The sequence below is a fragment of the Eulemur rufifrons genome, chromosome 8 (assembly GCF_041146395.1).
Source record: "Eulemur rufifrons isolate Redbay chromosome 8, OSU_ERuf_1, whole genome shotgun sequence".
NCBI lineage: Eukaryota > Metazoa > Chordata > Mammalia > Primates > Lemuridae > Eulemur > Eulemur rufifrons.
Window position 1 is genome coordinate 48176383 of NC_090990.1, and position 25461 is coordinate 48201843.

Genomic DNA, 25461 nt, shown 5'->3' on the forward strand with positions numbered 1-25461 from the left:
TGTAAGCATAAAAACGGGAAAAATAAAGCCTGTACTTCAGTGAGGTTTAGAAACACTACATTTAATAAATCATAGCTATTTGTAAACCCACCCTCACCGATGGAAGTAAAGTGTGTGGTGCAGCAGGAAACATGGAAAGCAACGAGTTAGATCTTTGGAGTCGATTCCTTTTCCTAACTCAAATGTCCCTACATTTGGGGAGAGAATTAGAAAGAATAGGAGTCATGAAATCATGAAATCTAGCTGAGGCTGGCACTTCAGTCCCTCCCAACAGGTTTACCAGAAAGTTATTTACACATGCTACACTAGCCAACTCACAGGAAATCCCACCCTGCCTCACGTCCTTGCCCTATGACCAGCTCTCTATCCCAAGCTCTGCCCCTACCTTTAGGGGAGGAGTTGCAGACTTCTTTTTATAGTGAATTGGTTTACCAGGGGGAGGGTAAGTCTGAGAGGCTCCACCCATTTCACGGGAGGCCTAGTGAGGGCGCTCCCCTTTCCCCTCCCGGCTGCACCAGCCGGGAGGTGGGCCGGCGGCGGAGGGAGGACCCGGTCCCCAGTCCCTTTAAGGAGGAGGGCCAAGCGCGGCGGCCAAGAGAGCGGCATAGCCCCCACCCGCCGCGCCCTCACCCCAGAGCAGCTGCAGCCCTAGCCGTGGCCGCCCGCCGCCAGCAGTGTCCGCTTCGGCCCCAGGCAGCCAGTCGCCACCATGGTGAAGATCGTGACTGTTAAGACCCAGGCGTACCCGGACCAGAAGCCGGGCACGAGCGGGCTGCGGAAGCGGGTGAAGGTGTTCCAGAGCAGCGCCAACTACGCGGAGAATTTCGTCCAGAGTATCATCTCCACGGTGGAGCCGGCGCTGCGGCAGGAGGCCACCCTGGTGGTGGGCGGGGACGGCAGGTTCTACATGAAGGAGGCCATCCAGCTCATCGCCCGCATCGCCGCCGCCAACGGGGTAAGGGACGCGCCGGCTCCTCCGCAGCGTGCGCCCCTGGCGCGTGCGCGACGTGCGGCCCGTGTCGGCCTGCCTAGCTCCGGGCCCCGCCACTTCCGTGCGTGGCTGTCCCAGTCTCCACCTCCCGCTCCTCTGCGCTCGCTCTTCTGGCCTGGAGGCCCGACGGAGGTCGCCGTGTGGGGGGAAGTGGCCACGGGGCCCGGCTGAGCTGCTCGCCTGACTCCCAGGGGGCGGGGAGGCGCGGGAGCCGGGCTTGACCTTGGGAGGCCCGCCCGACTCTCCTCCTTTCGCCCCTCCCCTCTGTCGCCTCTCCCCTGCTTCCCTCCCCTCCCGAGGCCTCTGACATTTACATTAACCTTTGCTGCCTCTGAAGATACTGTTGCAGCGCGGAGTGCAGTCGCCTTAACCAGGAAAGCTTAGACGGCCTCACCTTGCTCAGAACCCCCCCGCATCCCGCCGCTTGCCTGCTATTCTCGTCTGGGATTGGCGCTTCCCGCTGGCTCGGAGCCCGGCGCTTTAGGGCAAGGGTGGCGAGAGCATCCACCCCCTCGGGGCGTCAGGCCAGCAGATCTGAGCAGGCAGGTGCCAAATCTCTCTCCCTACCCACTACTTTGCGTTGGTAGAGAGCTCCTGTCCTTGCGTGGTCCGCTTGCTGGGTCACAGGCTTTTGAACAATCTGTGGTGTTCTGGATCTGTTCCCCCGAGGGGGCTGGAGCTGAGTTCCCATTAGAACAGAAACAGCATACCCAAGGGCGCTCTTACGTAAGCTGTCGTGGTAAGCCAGGAAATTGATGCAACACCTTGGTTCCGCCCTCTCCTTCCCCACTAAGGAACGTTAACGAACTTAATTGGGCAGATCCACTCGGATAGGTGAAACTTTAAAATAGGCTTTTCAGTAAATCTGATACATGAAAATGTGGATTTATAAAATTGGTAACTTGGGGCTAATTATTTATTCACTTTTATAAAACATTTCTAAGAAGTTCTTCTAAGGAGCAAGTTTTCTTTCCATATTTAAAATAACATGACTTACACCCAACTCTTCTGGAACTCATTCCCTAAAATGGATATTTTTATTCACTTTAGTAGTACTTTCTTTACCTTCTTTTATTAACATGTTGAATGACATTTTGCCAAGCACCATGATAAGCACTTCACTTGTGGGATCTCATTTACCTCCTGCAGCCCCTGTAAGGTGGATGCTAATATGGGTGTCTTTAAGTTGCCAACAAGAACAATGAAGCTTAGGCAGGTTAAATAATTTCCAAGAACTGTCATGATAGCACTGAGAATCCAATATAGACCTGCCAATCCCAAGAACTTGCACGGCTTCTGAGAATGAAGGGACACTTGAATCTAAAGATCTATATTCCAGTTTCCAAAATCTAAACTGGGTCCTATTTACATCTGCCTCCCTGGGTCAAACATTTATAAGCATCAGTGAGGGAAGATTGTTTGGATTTGTCTTCTCTGTGCTTCTGAGTTTTCAGACAAGCATAAATTCCCATAAAAGAACAAACAATAGCTGTATCCCCTTAGATTCCTTCATCTCCCTGTTACCACCTGTGCTGAATTCACATTTCATTCATTCAGCAGATCCTGAGCATATCCCACGTACAGAGAAATGTGTGGGATAAAAGGATTCAGACACAAGACTCATCTTTAAGGAGTTTACACTATAGTGGGAGTCTTAGGGGTCCAAATTTGTCCATTGGGAGTAATGTGGGGTGTGAAGGAAAGAATTAGTTAAGACTAAAAAAAAAAAAGTTCTTGAAATTTCATTATCCTTTAGCTACTACTCTGTTGCTCTTCTCTCTTTAGCCAACCTGGTAAAAGTTCCCTGCATTCGCCATGTCTTATCCTCACCTACTATTCACTCACCACCTCACTGCAATCTGGCCTCTGCCCCCTCCACCACTCTGCCAAAATCATTCTTGCCAAAGTTACTGGTGACTTTCTGGTTGCTAAGTCCACGGAACACACGTTAGGCCTTATCTTATTTGATCTTTCTGTTGAATTTGGCACTGCTGATTTTGCTTTTTTAAATTTCTTGCTCCCTTGCCTCGATCTCTCTCTCCTGATTCTACTCACAGCTTTTGAAAGTTCCTTCATGGACTGCCTGCCCTACCTACACCCCAGCTGTTCCTTGGGTTTCTGTTCTCAGCTTACTGCTTCCTGATTTTATTCTCTCTCTTTTATTGTTAAATTACCAGGGATTTAAATATGCTACTCCTCCTCTGGTGTGATTCAGTTCAGGTAGCTTCCCCCGACACTCCATCCCTGCCACTCTCCTTTGCCTGTTAAGTAAGTGCTCCTCTCCTGTAGATGCCTCTAGAGTAGCTTAATCAAATTCAGGTGAAATTATCTGTTTACATGTCACAGTCCCCCACTAGAGAGTAAGCTTCTTTAAGACAAGGTCTGTGTTTTACCTATGTCTGCAATACCTAGAACAATGTAGCATTCAATGAATCTTTGTTCAGTTGCTCTGAATTGTGAGTCACTTTTCTATTCCAGCATATGGTTGGTGACCAATAAATTTATTCTCATCAAACATTTATTATGTGCTTGATTTGTATTAGACATTGTGCTTGAGATACAAAATACAAAAGAGATTGTGCTTTCCTGTCTTGCCCACAGGAAAGACACAGTCTAGCAGGGGAGATTGAGTAGAATAAGCAAACAGCTGGGCAGTGCTCCTGTGGTCCCAGCAACTCAGGAGACTGTGGCGGGAAGATCACTTGAGGCCAGGAGTTCAAGGCTGTACCTGTGAATAGGTACACTGCACTCCAGCCTGGGCAACATAGCCAGACCCTGTCTCTTAAAAGAAGATGCTCATGATAACCTTAAAAAGAAATAAGCAGACAGCACAACGTGTTAGGTGTTACGTTGGAGGTATGTGGGAGATATTTTAGGAACAAGAGCATGGAGGATTATACTTGGAAGGAGAAGATGAGGTGAGAAAGGCTTCATAGAAGGATGAAGTCTTAAAGAATGAGTTTTGAGTTCCCAAGATGAATTTGTTGGGTGGGAGGAATTCTAGGCAGAATGAATAAAAATCAGGGGAGTTGGGGACTCTTCTCCTGGGAAAGTTATTTAATTTCTGATCCTTTTTTCCCCATCTGTAAAAATTAGGAATGATAATACATACCCAGAGAGGCTGTTGTGAGGATTAGATGAAAACATATTTAAAGGTACCTGGCAGCTGCTTTTCACCTCGAAACTGTTGGAGTGACACTTGTATTATCAGTGTTCTACTGATATTAGGACAGTAAGTTAATCCAACCTGATGCTCCAAGTGAAACAAAGGTAGTAGAAATTTTTATTATACAAAAGCTCCCAATATAGCATGAAGTTTTACATATAGTATATTACAAGCATTATTGTATTATAAGTTTATCTTAGCATAATAAGAGGTATAATTTGCATTGATAAAGTATTTAACAATAAATTTTTTTCTTTCTTGGACTTTGTAGTGTAGGAAAAACTTTTTGTCTACCCTCTTGGGTTATATATTGAGGGCCTGTGAATTAAACTGCGAAAGACAGGTTCACAACAAAAAAGACATCTTTATTCATACATGTGGGAGTTCACAGAAAAATGTGACAGGAGACAGTTAGAATTTGGGGCTTTATACCATCTTTTTTTTTTTTTTTTTTTTTTTTTTTTTTGAGACAGAGTCTCGCTCTGTTACCCGGGCTAGAGTGAGTGCTGTGGCGTCAGTCTAGCTCACAGCAACCTCAAACTCCTGGGTTCAAGCAATCCTCCTGCCTCAGCCTCCCGAGTAGCTGGGACTACAGACATGTGCCACCATGCCCAGCTAATTCTTTCTATATGTATTTTTAGTTGTCTAGATAATTTCTTTCTATTTTTAGTAGAGACGGGGTCTCGCTCTTACTCAGGCTGGTCTCGGACTCCTGACCTTGAGCGATCCTCCCGCCTCGGCCTCCTAGAGTGCTAGGATTACAGGTGTGAGCCACCACGCCCGGCCTATACCATCTTAATAGGGGAAGGGAGAGGGGAGAAGAGCACTTGCTGGAAAACATGACTTTTAGGAACGGTAAATGGGTTTAAGAGAATAGATGGGAGATATGATCGTTTTGTGACAGAGTCTATTTAGGTGTGGTACGAAGAGTCAGTTGTGAAACTCCTGGGGAGGGACTTTATGACAATTGAGTTCTTTTGGCATGCTCTGCTTTTAAGGCAGAAAAGGGAGTTTAGTGAAAAGCCTATTTTCAAATGCCTTCAGCTCAAAATAATTTTTGTTGTATTTTTTCTTTGTTTAAATTTATTTAAAAATATTAAGGGGATACAAATGTTTTGGGTACATAGATAGCTTTTACAATGTGTGAGTCAGGGATATTAGTGTGCTCATCACTCGAATAGCGTTCACTGTACCTGACAAGTAGGTTTTTACCCCTCCTCTTCTCTCCCTGCTCCCTTCTCAATTTCCAATGACTTTTATTTCTCTCTGTGCCTGTGTGTGCTCATCTATTAGTTCCAAATTATTAGAGAGGAGATGTGGTGTTTGTTTTTGCATTATTGAGAATCAAAATAATTTTTATGTCACAGTGGTGTATGTAGTCTGGACTTGTTCAGACTTTAGAAGAACTTTCTTTCAGGAGAATGTTTTGAGTGAGTTATACGTCTAAGAAAGTGAAGCAGGAAAGTTTGAATTGATCCATTTATTGTCCCCTAAATTCCCTTGAAGTCCACAGAGACATATCCAGGAAGCTGTGCTCACAGTTGGGATCCACCTTTTTGCAATGGCTCCTGGGTGTGTTTTTACGTAAGTAAGAGGGCTTACCAAGGGCTTCGGTTGGGAGAATTTGGAGACTTTTCTCAACTGGGGTCCTCAAAGAAGAAAGAAATCACAAAAAGGGTTGTTTGGAAAAGTGAGAAGGGTATGCCTTAGCCTTGGGATGTGCAGATGGATATAAGCTGGGTTTTGTTTTTTCTTAAACTTCGGCTGTTGGAAATCCCCCTTCCCATACCTTCCCCCATCACCACTGAGCTGAGTCTCCAAGGAGTAAAGACAGCCCTGAAGAAACACAGTGGGGAATGCTAATAAAGATTTAATCATGAATCAAAAACACCTTGAAAATTATTTTTTAACATTAGAAACATTTTCTTTTCTTTTTCCTCTTTATGAGTACCCCAGAGTGTTTCTGAAAAGATGAAATGCAGTAGACAGGTGGTAGGCAGATTTGGTTGACTTGTCCAGCCTGCTAGTGGAGCTGGAACTAAGGACTCCAGTCTTCTGATATTTCATCCAGTTGATCTTTTCCATAAATAAGTATATCTCAAGTAGTTCTGGAGATTATTATTCTATCCTAGTTGATAGCTTGGGGAAACTGGACTGGGCAATGTTAAGTAGGACTTTCAGAGCTTTTAATATGCAAATGAGTCCTGTGAGTTTGCAAGAGGCCTCTAAACAGAATGTTTTTGGCAAATACCAAGCTGTACCGTGCTGGGTTGATGTAACCATCTATACTTTACTGGAATCTTCCCAGATTTCAGTTTGGTTTCTTTTCTTTTCTTTTTTTTTTTTTTTTTTGAGACACAGTCTCGCTCTGTTGCCCGGGCCAGAGTGCCGTGGCATCAGCCTAGCTCACAGCAACCTCAAACTCCTGGGCTCAAGAGATCCTTCTGCCTCAGCCTCCTGAGTAGCTGGGACTACAGACATGTGCCACCATGTCTGGCTAATTTTTTCTATATATTTTAAGTTGTCCTGCAAATTTCTTTCTATATTTAGTAGAGATGGGGTCTTGCTCTTGCTCAGGCTGTTGGTTTCTTTTTTAAAAAGCTGTTGTCAGTGGCATGAAGTGAGGGTAAGATTTTGTTTTCCTATACATATATATCCCCATTGCTTATTTTGGCAGCTTATACATGAATTTGTTCTTGGCTGCTTTAAGCACAATTGATTCAGCCCAAGGAGTATTTTCCTCCCAGGTCACCACATAGCAAAGTTATGGAGTAAGTGACAAAAGTCCTCACCAAATATTGGTTCCCTATACTATACTCCAATATGCTCACAAGCACCTCTGTTGCTCAAGAGTGAATTGAAATGGCTGCTTCATTGTTTGAGTCCAGAGGGTTTAATCAGCATGGTATAGTAGCCATTTGGAGGCCAAATCAACCAGGGTGGGGGTCATAAACCCTGGTGGGGAGCTCAAAGTAAGCTTATCAGTTAAACTATACTGTCTCTTGGGGTGCAGCAGGGAACAAGACAGGCCCAGTCCTCATTGGCTCGGGACTCAAGGTCGAGAAGGTTTGTGTTGGAGGCTGGTGGGTTGCAGACAAGCAAACACAACTGCTAGAAGCTCCAGTCAGCACTATGATGGGGGTGAGCAAGGCAGGCCGCGAGAGCAGAAAAGACGTGCGCCTGGTTCAGACAGAGGGAGCAGGGAAGTGACAACCCAGACCTGAAGGTGAAGAGGAGAGAAGAATGCACCAGGCAGAACCAGAGGTGAGAGAGCTTGGCATGTTAAAGTGGAGACTCCCCCTATCCTGTCCCCAAACTCTGTATTTCCATTTCATACTCTACAAGAAGCAACTGCACTAAGAATACACTTCATGTTTTGTATTTTACCAGACATTCCTGCATGTATTGCCTCATTTCCTCTCTACAACAAACCGTTCAGGTGTCCCAGGTTACAAAATCAGGAAAAGAAACTGGGAACCGTCCCGGCTGTTCCTAGAACGTGAGAGATGTTGGACCGTGTCCCACATCCCGGGTTCCCAATGAGAGTGGCTGAGAGCAGTGCCAGTGTGGGTGAGGTTTTAAGCAGGAAACAGCATCTGAAGTGAGGAGGTGTGCCGATCTTGCTACTTGGATCAAAGCCACTTCTCTTACTATTGAATCAAAACCGGCTTACAGAATCACAAAGTAAAAGAAGAGGGAAAATCCACATCGAGGCACAACTGTTTTTCTTCCTTTGACGATCCACATAAAAAGTGAAAACTGAACCAGTAAAATATAATCCTAGGACCAGATGGCCTCCCGGGGTCAATGGGGCAAGTAAGTCATTAACTATCCTCCAGTTAATACGGGGAAGTCACATTTTATCATGGGGGAGTTCTAGGGTTCAAGTGGAAGATGAAACTTTAGGCAGAATCATCCTTAAAATTCAGTAGGAAAGTACCACATCGGAGAACAACATGCATAACAATATGTATGTCTTTAAATGCCAGAATAACAGCACAGCAAGATGGTCATAACTTTGAGAGGCCTGGGAAGACTAAGACTGAGCAAGGGCATGTGGTCCTTGAATGAAATGGTGGCAGAATTGGCCACGCTATTTAAATCTCATTCTTTTTGTGTTCATTTCCCTGGCAGTTATATACTTGTTAAATTTGTGCGAGCTAAATACCCGTGTGCTGCGACCGCCCTGCAAACTCCTGCTGCTCCTCAGGGTGCACATAAGGGAAGCATCTTAATCATAACACCTGCGGCTTGGAGCATGATGCCCATGTGGCTTCCTACCTGGCTTATGTTTGAACTCTCTGTTAGATTTCTCCAGCAAGGCTTGGTTCGACATGGTAGCTCAGTTCTGGTTGCTCTGGAAGAAGATACTTTGAGGTGCCTCCCAAAGCGAAATTCGATGTATACCATGTCACCTATATTTTAAGTCAAATGATTTGTAGAATTATATAGATTCGACTGTAGTAACAGAGACTCAAAACAATAGTGAATTAAGCAATATGAAGTTTTTCTCTCTTTTGGTGTAAACAGGCCAAGACTAGTGTGGTGGGGCCATGGTGTTGGGGCCCAGCCTCCTTCCGTCTTGTTGCTCGGCCAACTTGAAGGTGTTGCACCTGCCCCCCTGGTCGCAGAGGCTCCACACCACGGCATCCACATCTCAGCCAGCAGGCGTGGGAGAAAGACAGGGCAAAGAGCTTTTTCTTTTTACAATCTGGGAATCATACAACTCACTCCTGCTCACAATCCATTGTTTAGATCTATCATACAGGCCACATTTACCTGCAAGAAGGGCTGAAAAATGTAGATTTTGTATTGGAAGGTATGTGGTCAGCTGAAAATGGGTGGTTCTGTTACCTTAAGAGAGGGAAAGAAAACTAGAAATCTGCGCCATGCCCCACCTCGTTGGCCATGCAGATCACCACACCCGCTGTTCTTCCCCCCCATAAAACACTTCGCTCCTCCCCAGGGGAGGCACCCCAGATTTCTGCCAGGTACCCAGGCAGTACTCAGTGTCCATGAGTTCTGGGAGATGCAGGGTTCTCTCCATCAGGCCCATGTGTGACTCCCTGGGGTTCAACATTCAGTAAATTTAAAGAGAAATTATCAGCCCTTTCTTCCAACTAACTGTATATGTAGGTATATAACTATATAGAGAGGGAGTTATGGTTATATATAGTTATATATGTAGAGCAGTCACCAGCCAGAGTAGTGTTCACCTTGTGCTGGCTGGGAACACAGACTCCCTGCCCTGGCAACGGAGTAGGTCCACAGGGAGCCCTGGTTCTGCCTTCAGAGAGGAACTCTCTTTCCTCTTGCTCACTTAGCAGTGGACATTGGAGAGTTGTCCCTGAAAGCCCTTTTTGGGGGCTGCACAGCTTTTACAACCTTCTTCCTGCTGATGAAAGTTGGGTGCAAGTTGAGGGGCAGGGTAAGAGGCAGGTATTGCTTTTGCAGGCCAGGCTTGTGGTTTCTTTCACTATACAGTTCCCTGTCATGCTTAGGCTTCTGGCTCATTCTGATCAGTTCCATGTGCTGGTAACCACAGCGAAAGTTCTCATCTAGATAGTTTTGGGGTTTTTTGTTTTTTTTTTGCTTTTTGTTTTTTCTTAGAAATGGGATCTTACTCTGTCGTCCAAGCTAAGTGCAGTGGTCTAATCATGGCTCACCGTAACCTCAAACTCCTGAGCTCCAGCGATCCTCCTGCCTTAGCCTCCCAAGTAGTTGGGGCTACAGGTGCACACCACCACTCCTGGCTATTTTGTTGTTTTTTTTTTTTTTTTAGAGATGGGGTCTTGCTATGTTGCCCAGATTAATCTCAAACTCCTGGCCTCAAGTGATCCTCCCACCTTGGCTTCCCAAAGTGCTGGGATGACAAGTGCGAGCTCCTTGCTCAGCCTTCGTCTAGATAGTTTTGGAGCCTGAAAACTTTGACTTATATTTATTGGCCTCTATGCTCTGTCCCTTCCCTGATTTCTTCATTACTCATGGCCACCTTGAGACAATAGGAAAAGAGGCTGGATAAGAAGGTGATCTCCTTAATCTGATCTTGGCTGGTGGGCTGGTTCCTGCTGTCTGACAGAGAATCCTGGGAAAGACTGGAGACAGAGCCATTTCTGCTAAGCCTGCTGGTTGATGTACTTTAGCTTGGGTGTACAGATAGTTTCCATCTCAGCTCTGCAATGCCACAAATTCCTGGACTTGGGCAGCATCGTTTGGAGGACACAGTCAAAGAAAACGTCTCTTAGCAAGCCATAACCTCCTTCATTTCTGCCTATAGGATGGCCAGTCCTTGCCTGAGCTCCTGTCTTCAGTGTGGCAACAAATAGTAGACGAGCACTCATGTTATAAATTCTGCCAACCATTTGCCTTGAGCTTTGGGTTTGGTTGGCCAGTGGTCTGCCACTAGAGGTAACAATTTTGCCGTGCCAAAAAAAATAAAAAAGCATGCCAGTCCCACATGTTTTGGATTCTGTTTTGGTATAGAATACCAACCTTTCTTATCAGTTGGCTGCTGTAATGGAGTTCCAAAATAAGGTACTTGAAATAAAATTTATAGTAGTATTAATAGAACCCTTTCTTTCCTTGACTGGGTGTGGGCAGTGCGAGGCTGGTGTGTGGCTCCATTATGCAAGGGGACCGTGGTTCCTTTTCTCTGTTGCTCGGCCTTCCCTAGGGTGTTGCCCTTATCTGCATGGTCCGACATGGCCACCACCACCTTCATTCCAGCCAACAGCACGGGGAGAAAGAGGAAGGGAGGCACACCTTCCTCAGAGCGCACGTGTCTGTGTCACTCATGTCCCACTGGCCAAAGCTTACCTAAGGCCACCTCTAGCAGCAAGGAAGGCTGGGAAATATAATTTTGTTCTGGGTGCTATGTGTCAAGCTAAACATTCGGGATTTGACAAACTAAAGGAAGGCGAGAATTGATGTTAGCGAACAACCAGCAGCTTACACTATGCTGAGCATTCCTTCCAAATTTGGTGAAAATCACTCAGTCATTTTCAAGTGGTAGGGTTATATAAAGAAGACAAAACTTAATTTTATATATGTAAATAGATTTTTGGAAGAGACCTTGACTGTCAGTTAGCCCAACTTCCACCTTAGAAAGGAACCAAGGCACAAATATTTCCATTGTGGGGGACTTTTTAAATAAACTACCTTTATTGAGATATAATTCACATACCATGCTATTTATCCATTTAAAGTGAATTTGCCCATTCAGTATTGCTTAGTGTATTCACAGGGTTGTGCAGCCATCGCCACCATCTAACTTCAGAATATTTCCATGATCCTAAAAGAAATCTAATACCTTAGCAGTCAGTCTCCCTTGCTCGCCTGCTCCTTCAGCCTTAAGCAACCATTAGTCTAACAGTCTCTATGCATTTGCGTGGGTGAATTTTGCATGGACCCAATGTCCAGTTTTGGTTGCCAGGCAGGGGAAGTTATAATTAGCAAGTGGAACCCCAGGAGCATGAGCAGCAAAGGTAAGGGTTTGTGTCAAGAGCAGTGGAATTAGTGTCCCACTGCTCTGTGTGCACCGCCCTGAGCATTGGAGAGACAGAGTTAAAGATGTCCTCATTCTCAAGGAGCCTCCAATGGAATGGGGAAGATTGATAAATAAAAAGCAGACAGTTACCGTTGGATTTTACAATAGGAATAACGTTAGGGAAAAGAGATGGCCATGGGAGCTTAGGGCCAGCCTGGACTGAAGAGTGTGCGTGGGAGGGTCACGTGGCTGGTGAAGGCTTCTCTGCAGGGGACGAGTCTATTTTTCTCAGCAGACTCCCTGTCCGAAGCAGACCAGGCTGTCAAAAAAAGGAGGAGAAATTTCTCCAGGAGAATACTTTCTTCATTTTCATGAGTGTAAGCAATCAGATTTCTTTTTTTTACAAACATATTTGAACTTATATATTCAAATTAGTATTGTACCCTGCCAAATCGCCACTCTGGGAACCCTACGCTTACTCCAGTGATGCGTCTAGTGCTCAGAGCATTTTGAAACTCCTCCATGGGAATTATTTTTCAGCCAGTCGGTTTATGGGTCACCCGGGAAAACCAGTCACATTATTTTATAGTCATGCCTCATTCTTCACCTAAAACGATGTAACAAGATTTGATCACCCACTTTATTCATTAGACATGGCTCCAGCCAATTTTTGTCTTTTTCCAAAGTTCAAATCTATTCTCAAAGGATAAAATCTGTTGTGACTGAGGACTTTCAAAGAAAAGTGCCACAGCCAGTAAAGACAGTTTCCCAGAAAGAATTAGGGTGATGTCAGCATTGTTTGAATAAATATGTTGAGTCCCAAGGTGATTGTTTTGAAGGAGATGAACGTACTCTGGCATAACTGTTTAAAATGAGTTGCCTTATTTTATACCATTGGAGCATACTGTCTGGTAGAGAGATCTTAGAAGACAGTTCACGCTGAGGGAGGGTCTGGCGTTCTGCTTTCTTTCTGCAGTCTACCGCAGTGGCCTGGGGATACAGGGCTCTTCCATCCTGGGGAACATCCAAACCTGCTTTGGTTAGGCAGTTAGGAGCTGTACAAAATGGGAAGGTTTCTTAAAACTCAACCATCCACAATGGCCCTCACCTCGGAAGAGAGTCCTATGAGCTCTAAGCCACGAAACCAGAAACCCAAACATTAAGCCAGTGCCCACTTCGACTCTGAAAGATCGTCCCCTGATTGCAGAGGCCAGAAAATGGATCTGGGATGGCATGATCAGATGGGGACAGGGAAAGGCCTTTTGATTTAGCAATAAAACTGTTATACTGCCTCCATGGGGATTTTGAAAAATGCATACTGTGGAGCAAGATGAAATATATTTTAAAGGAAGATTTTAAAATGAAGCAAAGGGAAATAAGTGTAGGAGATTGGCCTTGGTCGTGAAAGTCCAGCTTCCTCTCTGGGCTGCGCTACAGAGTTGGCTCCAACCTGTTTGTGGTCAGATCCATGAAGAAAACACTTATCCCACAGTTCACCGTGGCCAGTTCCTCTGTGTGTAGATGTGGTATTAAAAAGAATAATAGGGCCAGGTACAGTGGCTCACGCCTGTGATCCTAGCACTTTGGGAGGCTGATCAGGAGGATTGCTTGAGGCCAGGAGTTTGAGACCAGTTTAGGCAACATAGTGAGACCCTGTCTCAAAAAAAAAAAACAAAAACAAAAAACAGAACAGTAATAATAATATCTGCCTTGAAAGGTTTGTGTGAGGATGAAATAAAATTTGTGAAGCACTTATTGTAGTGTCTGACATTGTAAGTGTTTCGTAAACAGAAGATTCTGATTATTCTAATGATTGTTATGATTATTCCAAATACATTGGAGGGCAGAGGGAGGGGACAAGGAGATGGGCCAAGGGGAGGGTCTTCTGGTCTGCCACCACCCTCACTGTTGGATGTCCTGACCTGCCTCTGTCCATACGTTATGCCTTGGCTTTGATCTGTCAGGCAGCGGTAGGCTCACGATTGCTGTCAGCTGATCTGAGCCCTTCACCTGGTTTGAGTCATGCGCTAGCAGTGGATAGCTCAGGATGGATATTTCAGGACGGATCTGTGGAACTGTTGCCTGGCCCAGGCCAATGTGTTGCTGCAGATGAGAAGCTGCAAGATATGTATGCTGGCATTGCCGTAAACCTCCGGGGACCCATGGATTTGTTCATTTGACAAGGATTGTTGAACACTCTGTGTCAGGCACTGTGCGAGGTAGTTGGGGGTACAAAGATGAATAAAACAAAAGTCCTTGTCCTCAGGATGCTCATGCTAGTGGAGGAGACAGGCACATCCATGGGTAATTACAAAAATGTGGTGTGAATACTAGAGCAGATGGTTCCTGACTTATGATGGATTGACTTAACGATTTTTCGACTTTACAATGGCGCGAAAGCGATACATGTTCAGTGGAAACCAAAGTTTGAATTTTGAATTTTGATCTTTTCTGGGGCTAGCGATATGCCATAGGATACTCTCCTGTGGTGCTGAGCGGTAAGTGTCAGATCCCAGTCAGCCATGCAGTTACAAGGACAAACAACCAACGCTGTTCTACAGGGTGCTGTAGTCAATCAATTACACGAGCTATTCAACACTTCATTATAAAATAGGCTTTGTGGTAGATGATTTTGCCCAGCTGTGGGCTAAGTAAGGGTTCTGAGCATGTTTAAGGTAGGCTAGGCTAAGCTATGGTGTTCAGTAGGTTAGGTTTATTAAGTGCATTTTCAACTGATGACATTTTCAACTTATGATGGATTCTGCCAAATGGAACACAAGCTACGGGGTGGCTCCCTGAATTTTACCAAATAACTTTCGTTCATAGTGAAGACTTTGGTTCAAATCTCAGTTTTACAATTTACTGTGCAATGTCATGTATTCTGCTTAATTTATCTAAAGTTCAGTTTTCTCACCAGTAAAATGGGATTAATTTCAATATTTGTTGTATCAGAGAATTTTATGAGAATTGAATGAAATAATGCACATACAAAGGCTTTGAGAACTCTGAGGTGCAACCCAAATATGAATTATTATGACTGTTTTTGAAATTCCACAATTGCTTTGGGAAAATCTCCCCACTGGTCTAATTTAAGCTTCCTGCCAAAACCAAATCTCTACATGCAATTTTATTTAGCATCTCCTCAAAGTCCAAAACTCAGATGTGCTAAAGAATAATAAAAAAAAGAGTACAGACATCATGCCATTCTGAGGATCTTAGTGGGATATCAAAATCACATCTTTTATGTTTGAATTTTGTTGCAGTATATCTAATCTTTGGTGTCAGATCTGAGTTTGATTCCTGGGCATGGTATTTATTAGCTGTTTAATCTTGGGCAAATTGAACCCTTTCTTTGCTCATTTGTGAAACTGAAATAATACGTCAGCAAAGTGTGTTTAGGAAATAATAAGATAACGCATAGGAAGTCACCCTGCATAGTTAATGCCATATGCGCTGTTATAATATGTGCTGCCCTGGGCAGTTGGGGGTTTTGATGGGAAATGCAGACACTTTAAACTTCTCCTTGCTCATAGTCCCCCAGCCAGGCACCTCCCTCACAGTTTCACTCCTCTTCCCAGGTTTGCCAGTTACCTATCAAGATCCTCCACACCTGTTAGCCTATAAATTTCAGGACAGAAATGACTTTCTTACAGAGAGTCAGTGTTCCATGTGTAGGGCCTGAGGGGAGGGGGCCTGTCCTACATAATTTTAGATTTTCATTCATCAGCCTGGTACCCAGCTATTTTGTCTCAAAAGAGCATTGCTGGGCATGGTGGCTCACGCCTGTAATCCCAGCACTTTGGGAGGCTGAGGCAGGAGGATCGCTTGAGGTCAGGAGTTCAAGACTAACCTGAGCAAGAGCAAGACCCTGCCTTTACAAAAAATTTAAAAATCAGCCAGGCATGGTGGTGTGCACCTGTAGCCCCAGCTACTCAGGAGCTTGAGCCCAGGAGTTGGGAGATTGCAGTGAGCTGTGATCACCCCACTGCACTCTAGCCTGGGTGACAGAGCGAGATCCTGTCTCAAAACAAACAAACAAAAGATGCACAAAAGTAAGGAAAATTGTCCCTAAGTAGCTTAAGTACTGGTCACAGTGTTTAGTGCTTGAATGCCTTAAGGTGGTAGGATAGTTGTTCTGGTAAATAGTTGGTTGAGTCCGCTTCTTCCAGAAACCTCTCCGGAACAGTATTTGGGGGGTGCTTTCCATCCCTCAAACATTTACTGAGCACTTTCTCATGACTCAATACTGTGCTATGCATTTGGGGCACGCAGAAGTGCATAAGACGGTCTCTGCGCGTGGGCGTTACAACGTAGTGCAAGAAGTGCCTCGTTACAGTGTATCGGGAGCCCCAGGGAGGGGAGCACACGGTGGGCAGAGGAAGCTTCTCAGGGGAGGTATGTCTGAGCCAAGTGCTGAAGGATGATGAAAAGGAAGCCAGGCAAAAGTGGGGACATGGAGGAATGGGGAAGAAATTCTATGCAGAGAGAGCAGCACATGCAAAACAAAGGAGGCCCTTGTGGAAAGTAAGACCACAGCCTTAGACTGTGAAATAGGGCTTGTGCTAACTCTGGCATTGCAGGAAGGGAAGAGGGAGGCTGCCAGTGACTTGGTTACCATCACTCAGGTCCTTCACCCCTGAGGCTTTCTTTTATATGCAGGTCTTACCCCATCTGGGAATTATCTCATGACCCTGTGAGAAGGGACAATCTTGGAGACATAGGTTAGCAAATCTAAAAAACTATATTTGTAAGGGGGACTGGGTCACAGTATTTGTCAGGTGACATATTAAGGCTCTATCAGTTTGCTACAACTCTATCCTTTACCAGCAGTTTATGTGACTTGTAACACTGTGTGCTTGTGACCTGGTAGTGTTAGGGCAAGCCTTCTAACTTGGGTTGACCGATCCAAATCTATACGTAAAATGAATGATCTACAGTTCATTCATTAAGGTAAAGTGCACATTTACAGACACAAAAAATTACCCAAAACAAATAAAACCTACAGTGTGATTGTGTCATTTCCTACAACTCTCACTCTGATATGGGCAAGGGGCTGGGCTATGGGGTCTGCTGTGACCCGGTTTTTCTCTTGTTTGCATTGGTCTCCATCTTGCTCTGACTCTCACGAGTCACTTTTCTACCTCACAATGAGGAGGGCCACGAAGGCCTCTCCTGCGTCTCTCTGCCTGCAATTATTTTGGAGGCAGTCCAAGCTTTCAGCCTCAACCACACAGGCTAACCAGCTACACTTCCTTCACCATTGCAATTTCTACCTCTGTTCCCGACTGTTATTGCACAAGTCTGTGTGCCATAGAAACTTCCTACAACACCAGTTCTCAGGCGCAGTGCCCTCTGTTGCAGATGCCTTGTGCTTTGGGAAGTCGTCTGTGATGGGGGGAGTAATTTTCTAGTTGAGGTTGGTCACAGGAAGGGAAGCCACTACTGACCACTGCCTGGAAAAACTCACCTCCGTGCTCAGAAACCCTAGTCACAGAGGCCGTTTGACATCCTCACTTCAACGGTTTAGTCATCCAGACATTTATTGACTGTCTATTACATGCCCAACCCCATTCCAGGTACTGGGGTTGAAAATGACCAAGATGCAGCCTCCCTCCTCACCACAGAGCCAGGGAGGAAGCTTTTTTGTACATACTGAGCCACGGCACACACTGTGTTACTTAGTGATAAAACTCAAACACTCTCGCAAAGAAACAGCATGGCGGACAGGGGTGGGTCTTAGTCTCCTGGGCTGCCTTCTGTCATAACAAAGTACTACAAACTACATGGCTTAAAACAACAGGTATTTATTCTCTCACACTTCTGGAGGCTTAGAAGTCTGAAATCAAGGGGACAGCAGGCGGTGCTCCCTCTGAAGGCTCTAGGAAATAATCCTTCCTTGCCTTTTCTGGCTTCTGTTTAAGTGGCGTTCAATCCTTGGTACAACGTAACTCCAATCTCTCCCTCTGTCTCCACGTGGCATTCTTCCCTATGTGTCTGTGTCTCTGTCCCCAGCTCTTCCTCCCCTTATGTAGACACCAGCCATTGGATTTAGGGCCTACCCTAATCTACTATGACCTCGTCCTGACTTGATTACATCTGCAAAGACTCTATTTCCATATAAGGTCACATTCACAGGTACCTGGGGTTAGGACTTCGATGTAACTTTTTTTTTTTTGAGGGGGTGGTGCACAATTGAACCATAACACCTGTGCTCTGCCCGCCAAGTGCAGGTGGGTTGTTCAGGCACCAAAGCTCATATACTTTGCACTTGGTTGATATCCCTTTGGGAGTCACCTGAATCTATTTCCTCTTAATTTTCTCCAAGTTCAAACAACTTGATCATCCAAAGGAGCCATGTAGCCCAATGATAAGAAACATGAGCTTTGGCATTAAAACTGGGTTGAAGCCTGCCTTCCCAATGTATTGGTTGTGAGACCTTAAGCAAGTCACCTAACTTCTCTAGTCTCAATTTCCTCATCTGTAAAGTGGGAATAGTGAGAACACCTGCATGGCTGGGTTGTTACTAAGCCTGCATGAAAACCTACATGCAATGGTAGTCACTGTGCTAAGCACTTTACATGATCCCATGTAATCTTCAACAACTCTTAAGAGGTTGGTATTTAGACCCCTATTTTACAGGTGAAGATATAGAGGTTAAGTGATTTGCCCAAGATCTCCAAGACACTAAAAAGTATCAAGACTTGGATTTCAAACATGGATTTTGACTGTGCTGAATCCTCAAGGCAGACATTTTTAATAGAGCGATCTAGAGCTATCATATAGAGGTTCCTAAACTTTCTATGTTGGGGTCCAACCTTTTATTTTCCTAAAGCCTCACTCTCAAAGAAGCCTGAAGGCCAAGAGAGAGCGCCTTGCTGCTGCCCTCTCGAGCCACTGCTCATGCTGGGAATTTTTTTTTTTTTTTTTTTTTTTTTTTTTTTTTTTTTAGAGTCTTGCTTTTGTTGCCCCAGCTAGAGTGCAGCAGCATCTTCAAAGCTCACAGCAATCTCAAACTCTGGGTTCAAGTGGTCCTCCTATGTCAGCCTCCCAAGTAGCTGGGACTATAGACATGCTCCACTGCACTGGCTAATTTTTCTATTTTTTAGTAGAGACAGGGTTTCACTTTTGCTCAGGCTGGTCTCGAACTCCTGACCTCCTGCGATGCTCCCGCCTCGGGCTCCCAGAGTGCTAGAATTACAGGCATAAGCCACCATGCCCAGCCTCATCCCAGGAATTAATTCCCACAAATGTCTACCTTTCTTTAGATTACTGTTTTAAAAGCTTTTGTTTATTGAGTATTTGCCGTTCACATAGCTGCATATTACCTTAAGAGGAAACATAGTATGATAGTTAAGAGTGTGGGCTCTGGAGACAGACTGCCTGGGTTCAAAACCCATCTCCACGATTTGTCAGCACTTTGACCTTGGACAGATGACAATCTCTGTATCTCCCAGTTTCCTCATCCCTAAGATAGGGGCTGAGAATAATATTGTTAGTCTTACAAGGTTTTTATGAAGATTAAATGAGTTAATGCTTTTAATGCACTTGAAACAGTGCCTGGCATATTGTGACCTGTTTATTTTCTGCTATAGATAACAACTTTCAAGGCAGGTGTCATTGTCCCTATGTTATAAGTAACAAAACTGAGGCCCAAAAGGCCATACGCAGCTGGAAGATGCAGGCAAAGCCTGGATTCAGACCCAGGCCTGTCTCGCTCCGGAACCCTCTGTACTCAAAGCAGGGACGGTGCTGATCCACCTTCAGACCCTCTGCGGGTGTTTAATCGGTATTTATCGCACAGACCAAACCATCACATCAGTTCGCTCCTGCCTGCACTCACCTGTTTGGAGATCAGGGGATGTGTTAGAAGGATGTGATCATCCCTTACCAATACCTCTTTCTACTTTTGGTAGTTTGGGTAACATTTATTGAGTGGCCAGTGTTTGCCAGGCATTGTGATGAGCACTTTATGTGTCCTTCTGTGTTTCCTTTCAGAACCCTCTAAGGCAGGTTTCAGCATCTCCATTTTACAGAAACTCTGGCTGACAGGGACCCCCTAGAAAGTGATGTCCCCACCTTCATTCACTGCCTTTACAGCTGGACATCCTAGTTTGGTCAGACCATGTAACTGACAAAGATCTTAATGATGAGACGGACTGAGAATAACCATTTCTCTTCTCCTCTTAAAAGCCCAGGAATCCCATCACATGTTGTGTATTGGATGGAGGGCCAACCGCTGCCTGACACAGGGCTTACGGGGGGCAGGGGGGCGGCGCAGTTCCCATTGGAATCTTGGTGGAAGGGCGTCCCTAGGGCTGTGGAGGGCAGCAGCCCTGGGTTGGGGTCAGTGAGGCATGATCCCTTGTGAGGCTGCCATAAATCTTGCTTGTTTTTCCATTTTCCACCACAAGAGGGAAACATACAACCATGAATGATGTGAAGATAGAGCCATTCTTTTAACTGGTCCTCTTTTTGCCAAGGGCTTTTAATACTTTACTCCTGGTAAGAGGTATGTATGGGAAATTCTTCTGTTAGGTCCAAAGGAAGATTCTTAGGGCGTTTAAATGAAAATTTTCTTGAGAATGCTCCAAAAAGGAAATAAGATAGGTGAGATACATAGGAAAATTTGATATGAACCATATAAAATGCTGTTTTTATAGATCAGAATGTGTCTTCAGGTTGGGGAGATTGTTTTGAGACTTGTCCATGTGGATTAAGAAGGGCATTTCTGAGCACTCTGGGAGGCCGAGGCGGGTGGATCGTTTCAGCTCAGGAGTTCGAGACCAGCCTGAGCAAGAGCGAGACCCCATCTCTACTAAAAATAGAAAGAAATTAACTGGACAACTAAAAATGTGTAGAAAAAATTAGCCAGGAATGGTGGCACATACCTGTAGTCCAAGCTACTAGGGAGGCTGAGGCAGGAGGATAGCTTGAGCCCAGGAGTTTGAGGTTGCTGTGAGCTAGGCTGACGCCATGGCACTCTAGCCTGGGCAACAGAGTGAGACTATCTCAAAAAATAAAAAAAAATTAAAAATTAAAAAAAAAAAGAAGGGCATTTCTGGAGGTGGGGAATGCCTTCCATGGCTTCCCTCTCCCTCACCGACTGCTCATTGCTCCCTTGTGAGCTCCCAGATGAACACTTTTTTAACTCTATTTTTTAATGATTTGTTGACTTATCTATATCTCTTTCTAGACCAGAAATTTCTTGGCACCTTGAGTCTTTGTCATCTTCCCATGGTGCACTGTGCCTGATGAAATGAGTGCAGTAGACCAATTTATATAGTAAATATTGGATAGATGGGTGGGTGAGCAGACGGGTCACTGACCGATGCATGCTGAAGAATGCACACTCTCCGAGGCAGCTGGTTTGTGTGTTTTTATTTCAAAATCTAGTTCAGGAGGCTTTTTGGACCTGGGATTCTGTACGGCTCTAAGCCATCTGGCCCTTGTAGTTCTTCTGGCCTTGAGTCTTCTTCATACTTTGATGTAACTTTTCCTTTTCTTTAAAGAGCATTTCCTAACTCTACCAAAACACATGTGGACGACGGCCTGCCTCAGTGGCTGCATATGGAACACAGCTGCGTGTTTTCAGATTCGGGGCAGTACTGAAAGCCAGCACTCACCCAGGGCCCACAAAGCACCAGAACCAGCCAGCGCTGAGCTCTTTACATTTAGTAACACATCACATCTTTAGATACCAAACCATGCAGGAGGTACTATTTTCAATCCCGATTTTCAAGGTGAGAAAATGGAGGCCTGAAGAGCTTAAGTACCTTGCCCAAGGCCACCAGCCAGTGTGGTACTCTACCTGTCTCCCTTCCGTCTTCAGAGGGCAATAAGGGGGGTAGTTTCCTCTCTTCCTCTTCTTGCCTGTATGGGACGGCAGGTGGAGCCTGAGTCAGAGCTGGCAAAAAGGACCCAGGCCCTCCCGAGCCCAGGGCAACACTGTGAAGAGATGCGAGGGGTCACAAGTAACAGAAGGCCAGTCAGACTCCAGTGAGGTCCCCTGAGGACCGCAGCCCCAGGACTGTGAGCTTAGAGGGGCGTCTCCTGGCAGCCTGGGCAGGGGGCCGGTTGGGCCTCCCTGAGCCGGCCTGGGCAGTTATTCTGGTCTCCCGTGTCTGTCTCTGCACATCTGCTCCATTTCCCTCTCGCTCTGCTGGCCCACGTGGCCATAGAAGTTGAGTTTTTTGTAGTGATTTTATTTGCAAATTCATATATTCAAACTCTTATAAATATTTCAAATTTATACATCAAATGTTTTATGTCCTTTTAAAATTCTTTGTCTAATAAGCAAAACTTTTAAAGTATTGAAGTTCTCATATAATGTAACAGCAGCCACCTGCTTGGGGCATACTACACAAGCCCTGGTTTCAGAGCTGTCTGTGTGTTACTTCATGCAGTCACAACTACAAGTGAGACGGGGAAACTGTCCTTGTCCCATCTTTACAGATGAGGAAATGGAAGCACAAAGAGGTTGAATGACTTGTCCAAGGTCACACAGTGACCCACAGAGCAGGGATTCAGACCCTAGCAGGCTGGCCTGACAGTCCATTCCCTTAAATACTACAGTATACTGTCTGCATCTAATGACTTAACTTATAAATAGAATGCAGTCCAAGTTGCCTTGACTGTTCCACTAATGTTTATGATTTTGATAAAATTCTCTTACTTCTTTAAACTTAAAATCCCAAGTCTAGATAAGTTACTCAGCTGCACATTATAAACTAGAATCACAAGGCTAGTCTTTAGATAAGCTAATATCCCACATCTCTTAAATGTACTTAAAATACCAAATATACCTAGATTTTCCCCAAACTTATGCCAAAAAGTTTGATTTATTATCTATATACTGTGAGATATCCTTCTTCATCTCCATACTTAATTCTAAATCTATGTTTTAAAATGATTTAACAAATCATTCTCTCGTCCCAAGTGATTAGGAGTTACCTTTCCAGTTGAATCAGGGTGACATTGCCGGCTGGATGAGGTGCAGGCTGGCCAGGGCTCCGGATGTGGAACCACCCCGGCCCAGAATCCCGGTGCCAATGGGGTGTCTCAAGTGGCTATGTGTGTGTTCATAGCCCGTGTTCCCTAGTTCTCAGGTCTGATGCAGCTGCAACCCCCGCCTACTTGAGAAGATTCATCTAACCTATTTTCTGCTTGATTCTATTCTGAATTCTTTTCTGATTCTTCCCATACATCCAGGCCACACCTCTTAGAGATGTAAGATGTTGCTGACCCAGAGTTGGACCCTGCCTAGCTCTCACATGTTTTATGTATCGTCTGGCTGTCAGCAACAGTCCTCTGGAAATTCTCATGACACGATCGTCCTTACCCCATAGCAGCCCAACTTTCTAGTTCAAGGGCTAACGGAATCTGGCTAGTATACTTTTGAGTGCCAAGTCTAGGCTCCAAGGAGAGAAGCCATGAGTGGTACAGCTTTGGTCAGGTGTCCAGCCCAGGTGATCATGGCCTGGAGTCAGGGTCCTCTAGTAGAAACGTGGCCCAGGAGTCCACTCTTGTGGAGTGGGGTTGGGGACAGTTCTCAGGGAAGAAGGGGAACTAGTAGAAGGCCCTATGAGGAGAAGTCATCAGAGGAAAGAGAGGCTGTTCAGGGAGTATCTTCATGGTAGAAGAGAAAAAAGCAACAGTGCTCCAGCTGGCCCAGGGACTCGAGTTGAAGTTGTGTGTAGCAGGCTGGCAGGGGCACAGTGCCGAATGGGATCATGTTGACCAGCATCCTCAAACCCACCCCTGTGAGGAGGGAATCCTTTTTGCAAACCTTGATTAATCTTTTTCCAGTCTTTTATTCTCCAAGCCATTCAAGGCACCATTTCTAGCTAATCAGCTTTCCCAAAATATACTGATTTATGTTCTTCCTGCTTAAAAATCTCTGTAGCTCCCCAGTGCCTACAAAATAAACTTTAGCATGATTCGTGAGACCCTATAGTCCTGCCCCAACTATTTCTTCTGTCTCATCCCTGTCACTGCAACCTCTCAAGAGCCACAGCTCTGTAAATACACCTGCAGGACAGCACCAAGGCCACCAAGCCGTGATGCTCCTTTGTGCTGTGAACTTCATGAGAACAAAGGCCCATCTCCTGTGTTTCTACCCCTGCCCTCACTCAGAATGTGAAAAAGTAATGATTCATATATTTACATCATTTTCCAGTTCACAAAGGCTTTTCAGTGAGGTGATCTTCACAAACATCTGGTGAGGCAGGTGTCACCCCACTTTAGAGATGAGGAAATTGAGGCTCAGAGGGGTGAGGGAGGTAACATTTATTGATACTCTGCTGTATGCCAGACATAGTACCAGGTGTTTTCACTCGGTACCTGTTTTCAATACTCCGAACAACCGTGAGAGCTCTCCCCATTTTACAGGCTCAGATCGGCTAAGTAACTTGCTCAAGATTACACCTCCCCTACATTTTAGAGGCAAAGATTTGAGCCCTAATTGTGTCTGCCTCCTGAACCTGTGCTCTTTCCATTGTAGCACAGCGCCTAGCCTGGGCATTTACTACCTGCTTAGCTATTGCTGGTTGGAGGAATGAATGACTGTTTCCCAGCTTGTGTTCCCCACCCCTGGGGACAAACACTTCAAGCACTGTGGGGCAGGCCTCTGCAGCCATCACTACTGGAGGGCCTTGGGCCGGGGGTCTGAGGATAACTCTGCTGCTTTTAGCCAAATTAGCAGCTTGCTTTCTAGTGCTTGTGCCTAGAAATGGCTTAGCAGGTCCGTCCCTTATGCCCAATGCTATGGAATTTGCTAAAAAAAAAACCAAATAGAATTCTTGATATGAAGAGATGAACCTGCTCAGGCCCTGGGTCCAGCCCTTGTAGGGGGCCTAGGACATACTAGTTAGCTGCCCAAGAAATACTTGTTGGTGGAAAGAAAGAAAGATGGAATAAATAAAGGATTGGCAAGCCTGTGGCTTCTGCTGTGTTTGACTAGGTAGGTACCATTGCCGATGAGAACAGGAGCTGGAGTCTTTGCGAGGCTGGGAGCGAAGGGGTTCATAACTCTGCCATCGTGAAATTGATTGGACCCAAGACCAGTATGAAAGTTCCTTGTCTGGAGGGAGTAATCTTTAAATCCCCCATATGGTTTAAATGTAATTTGTGTCATTGTGAAGGAGTACTGGCAATGCGGGCGAATTCATTAGGCCAAATTGGGTTCGCTATGCTCGGCAGGAACCTTTCTGAAGATGAAGTTCAACCTTTGCTGGAGAGCTCAAACAAATGAGTTTCTTAATAGCTGCCCCACTTAGTCTGAGCGTCTTAGGAAGCTTAATGTTTTTAATGCCTCTTCTTTTCTCCCATACTTCACAGTCCATCTAACATTGCTGCTTCTGGTAATATTTTTATATGGGGTTTTGAGTTCTATAGTGTTCATAAAATTATGACTCAGGCCCGTTTTTAGAATAGAAGCTTTTCTAGGGTAAGGATTGTGTCCTTTTAGTTTAGCTTTGCACATTGACAAACATCATGCCCAGCACATGTGGTTGCTTAAAATGTTACTCTCATAGTCCCAGCTTCAGAAAGAGTTTCACTGTGAGAGTGGCAGACTGCCGGCAGAGAACATGCTGGAATGTGGTGTGTTGGGTGGGCAGAGAGGCTCCGGTTGGGGACACTGGAGACCCCTCATGCCCAGGTGCCCCTGAATTTACCCTGGGATTTCAAGATCTCATTAAGAAAACTCCCAATTACGTGGCTGGTTGCTCTGTTATTCCAATGAAGACATTATTGAAATGATATTTCATAAATCTGGATCTATTATTGGATATGTCAAGACGCATATGCCAGCCTAATTTG

At 45.2% G+C, this 25461-nt stretch overlaps 1 protein-coding gene across 1 annotated transcript in view; it reads left to right on the forward strand.

Moving 5' to 3' along the window:
• The first annotated feature begins 476 nt into the window (after positions 1-476).
• The window catches only part of PGM1 (phosphoglucomutase 1), a 62349-nt gene continuing 37364 nt past the window's right edge, over positions 477-25461 (forward strand). The window contains exon 1 of the mRNA XM_069480093.1: positions 477-955. Within this exon, the coding sequence (XP_069336194.1) occupies positions 710-955 (246 nt within the window). The 5' untranslated portion in view covers positions 477-709. The remainder of the gene's footprint in view (positions 956-25461) is intronic.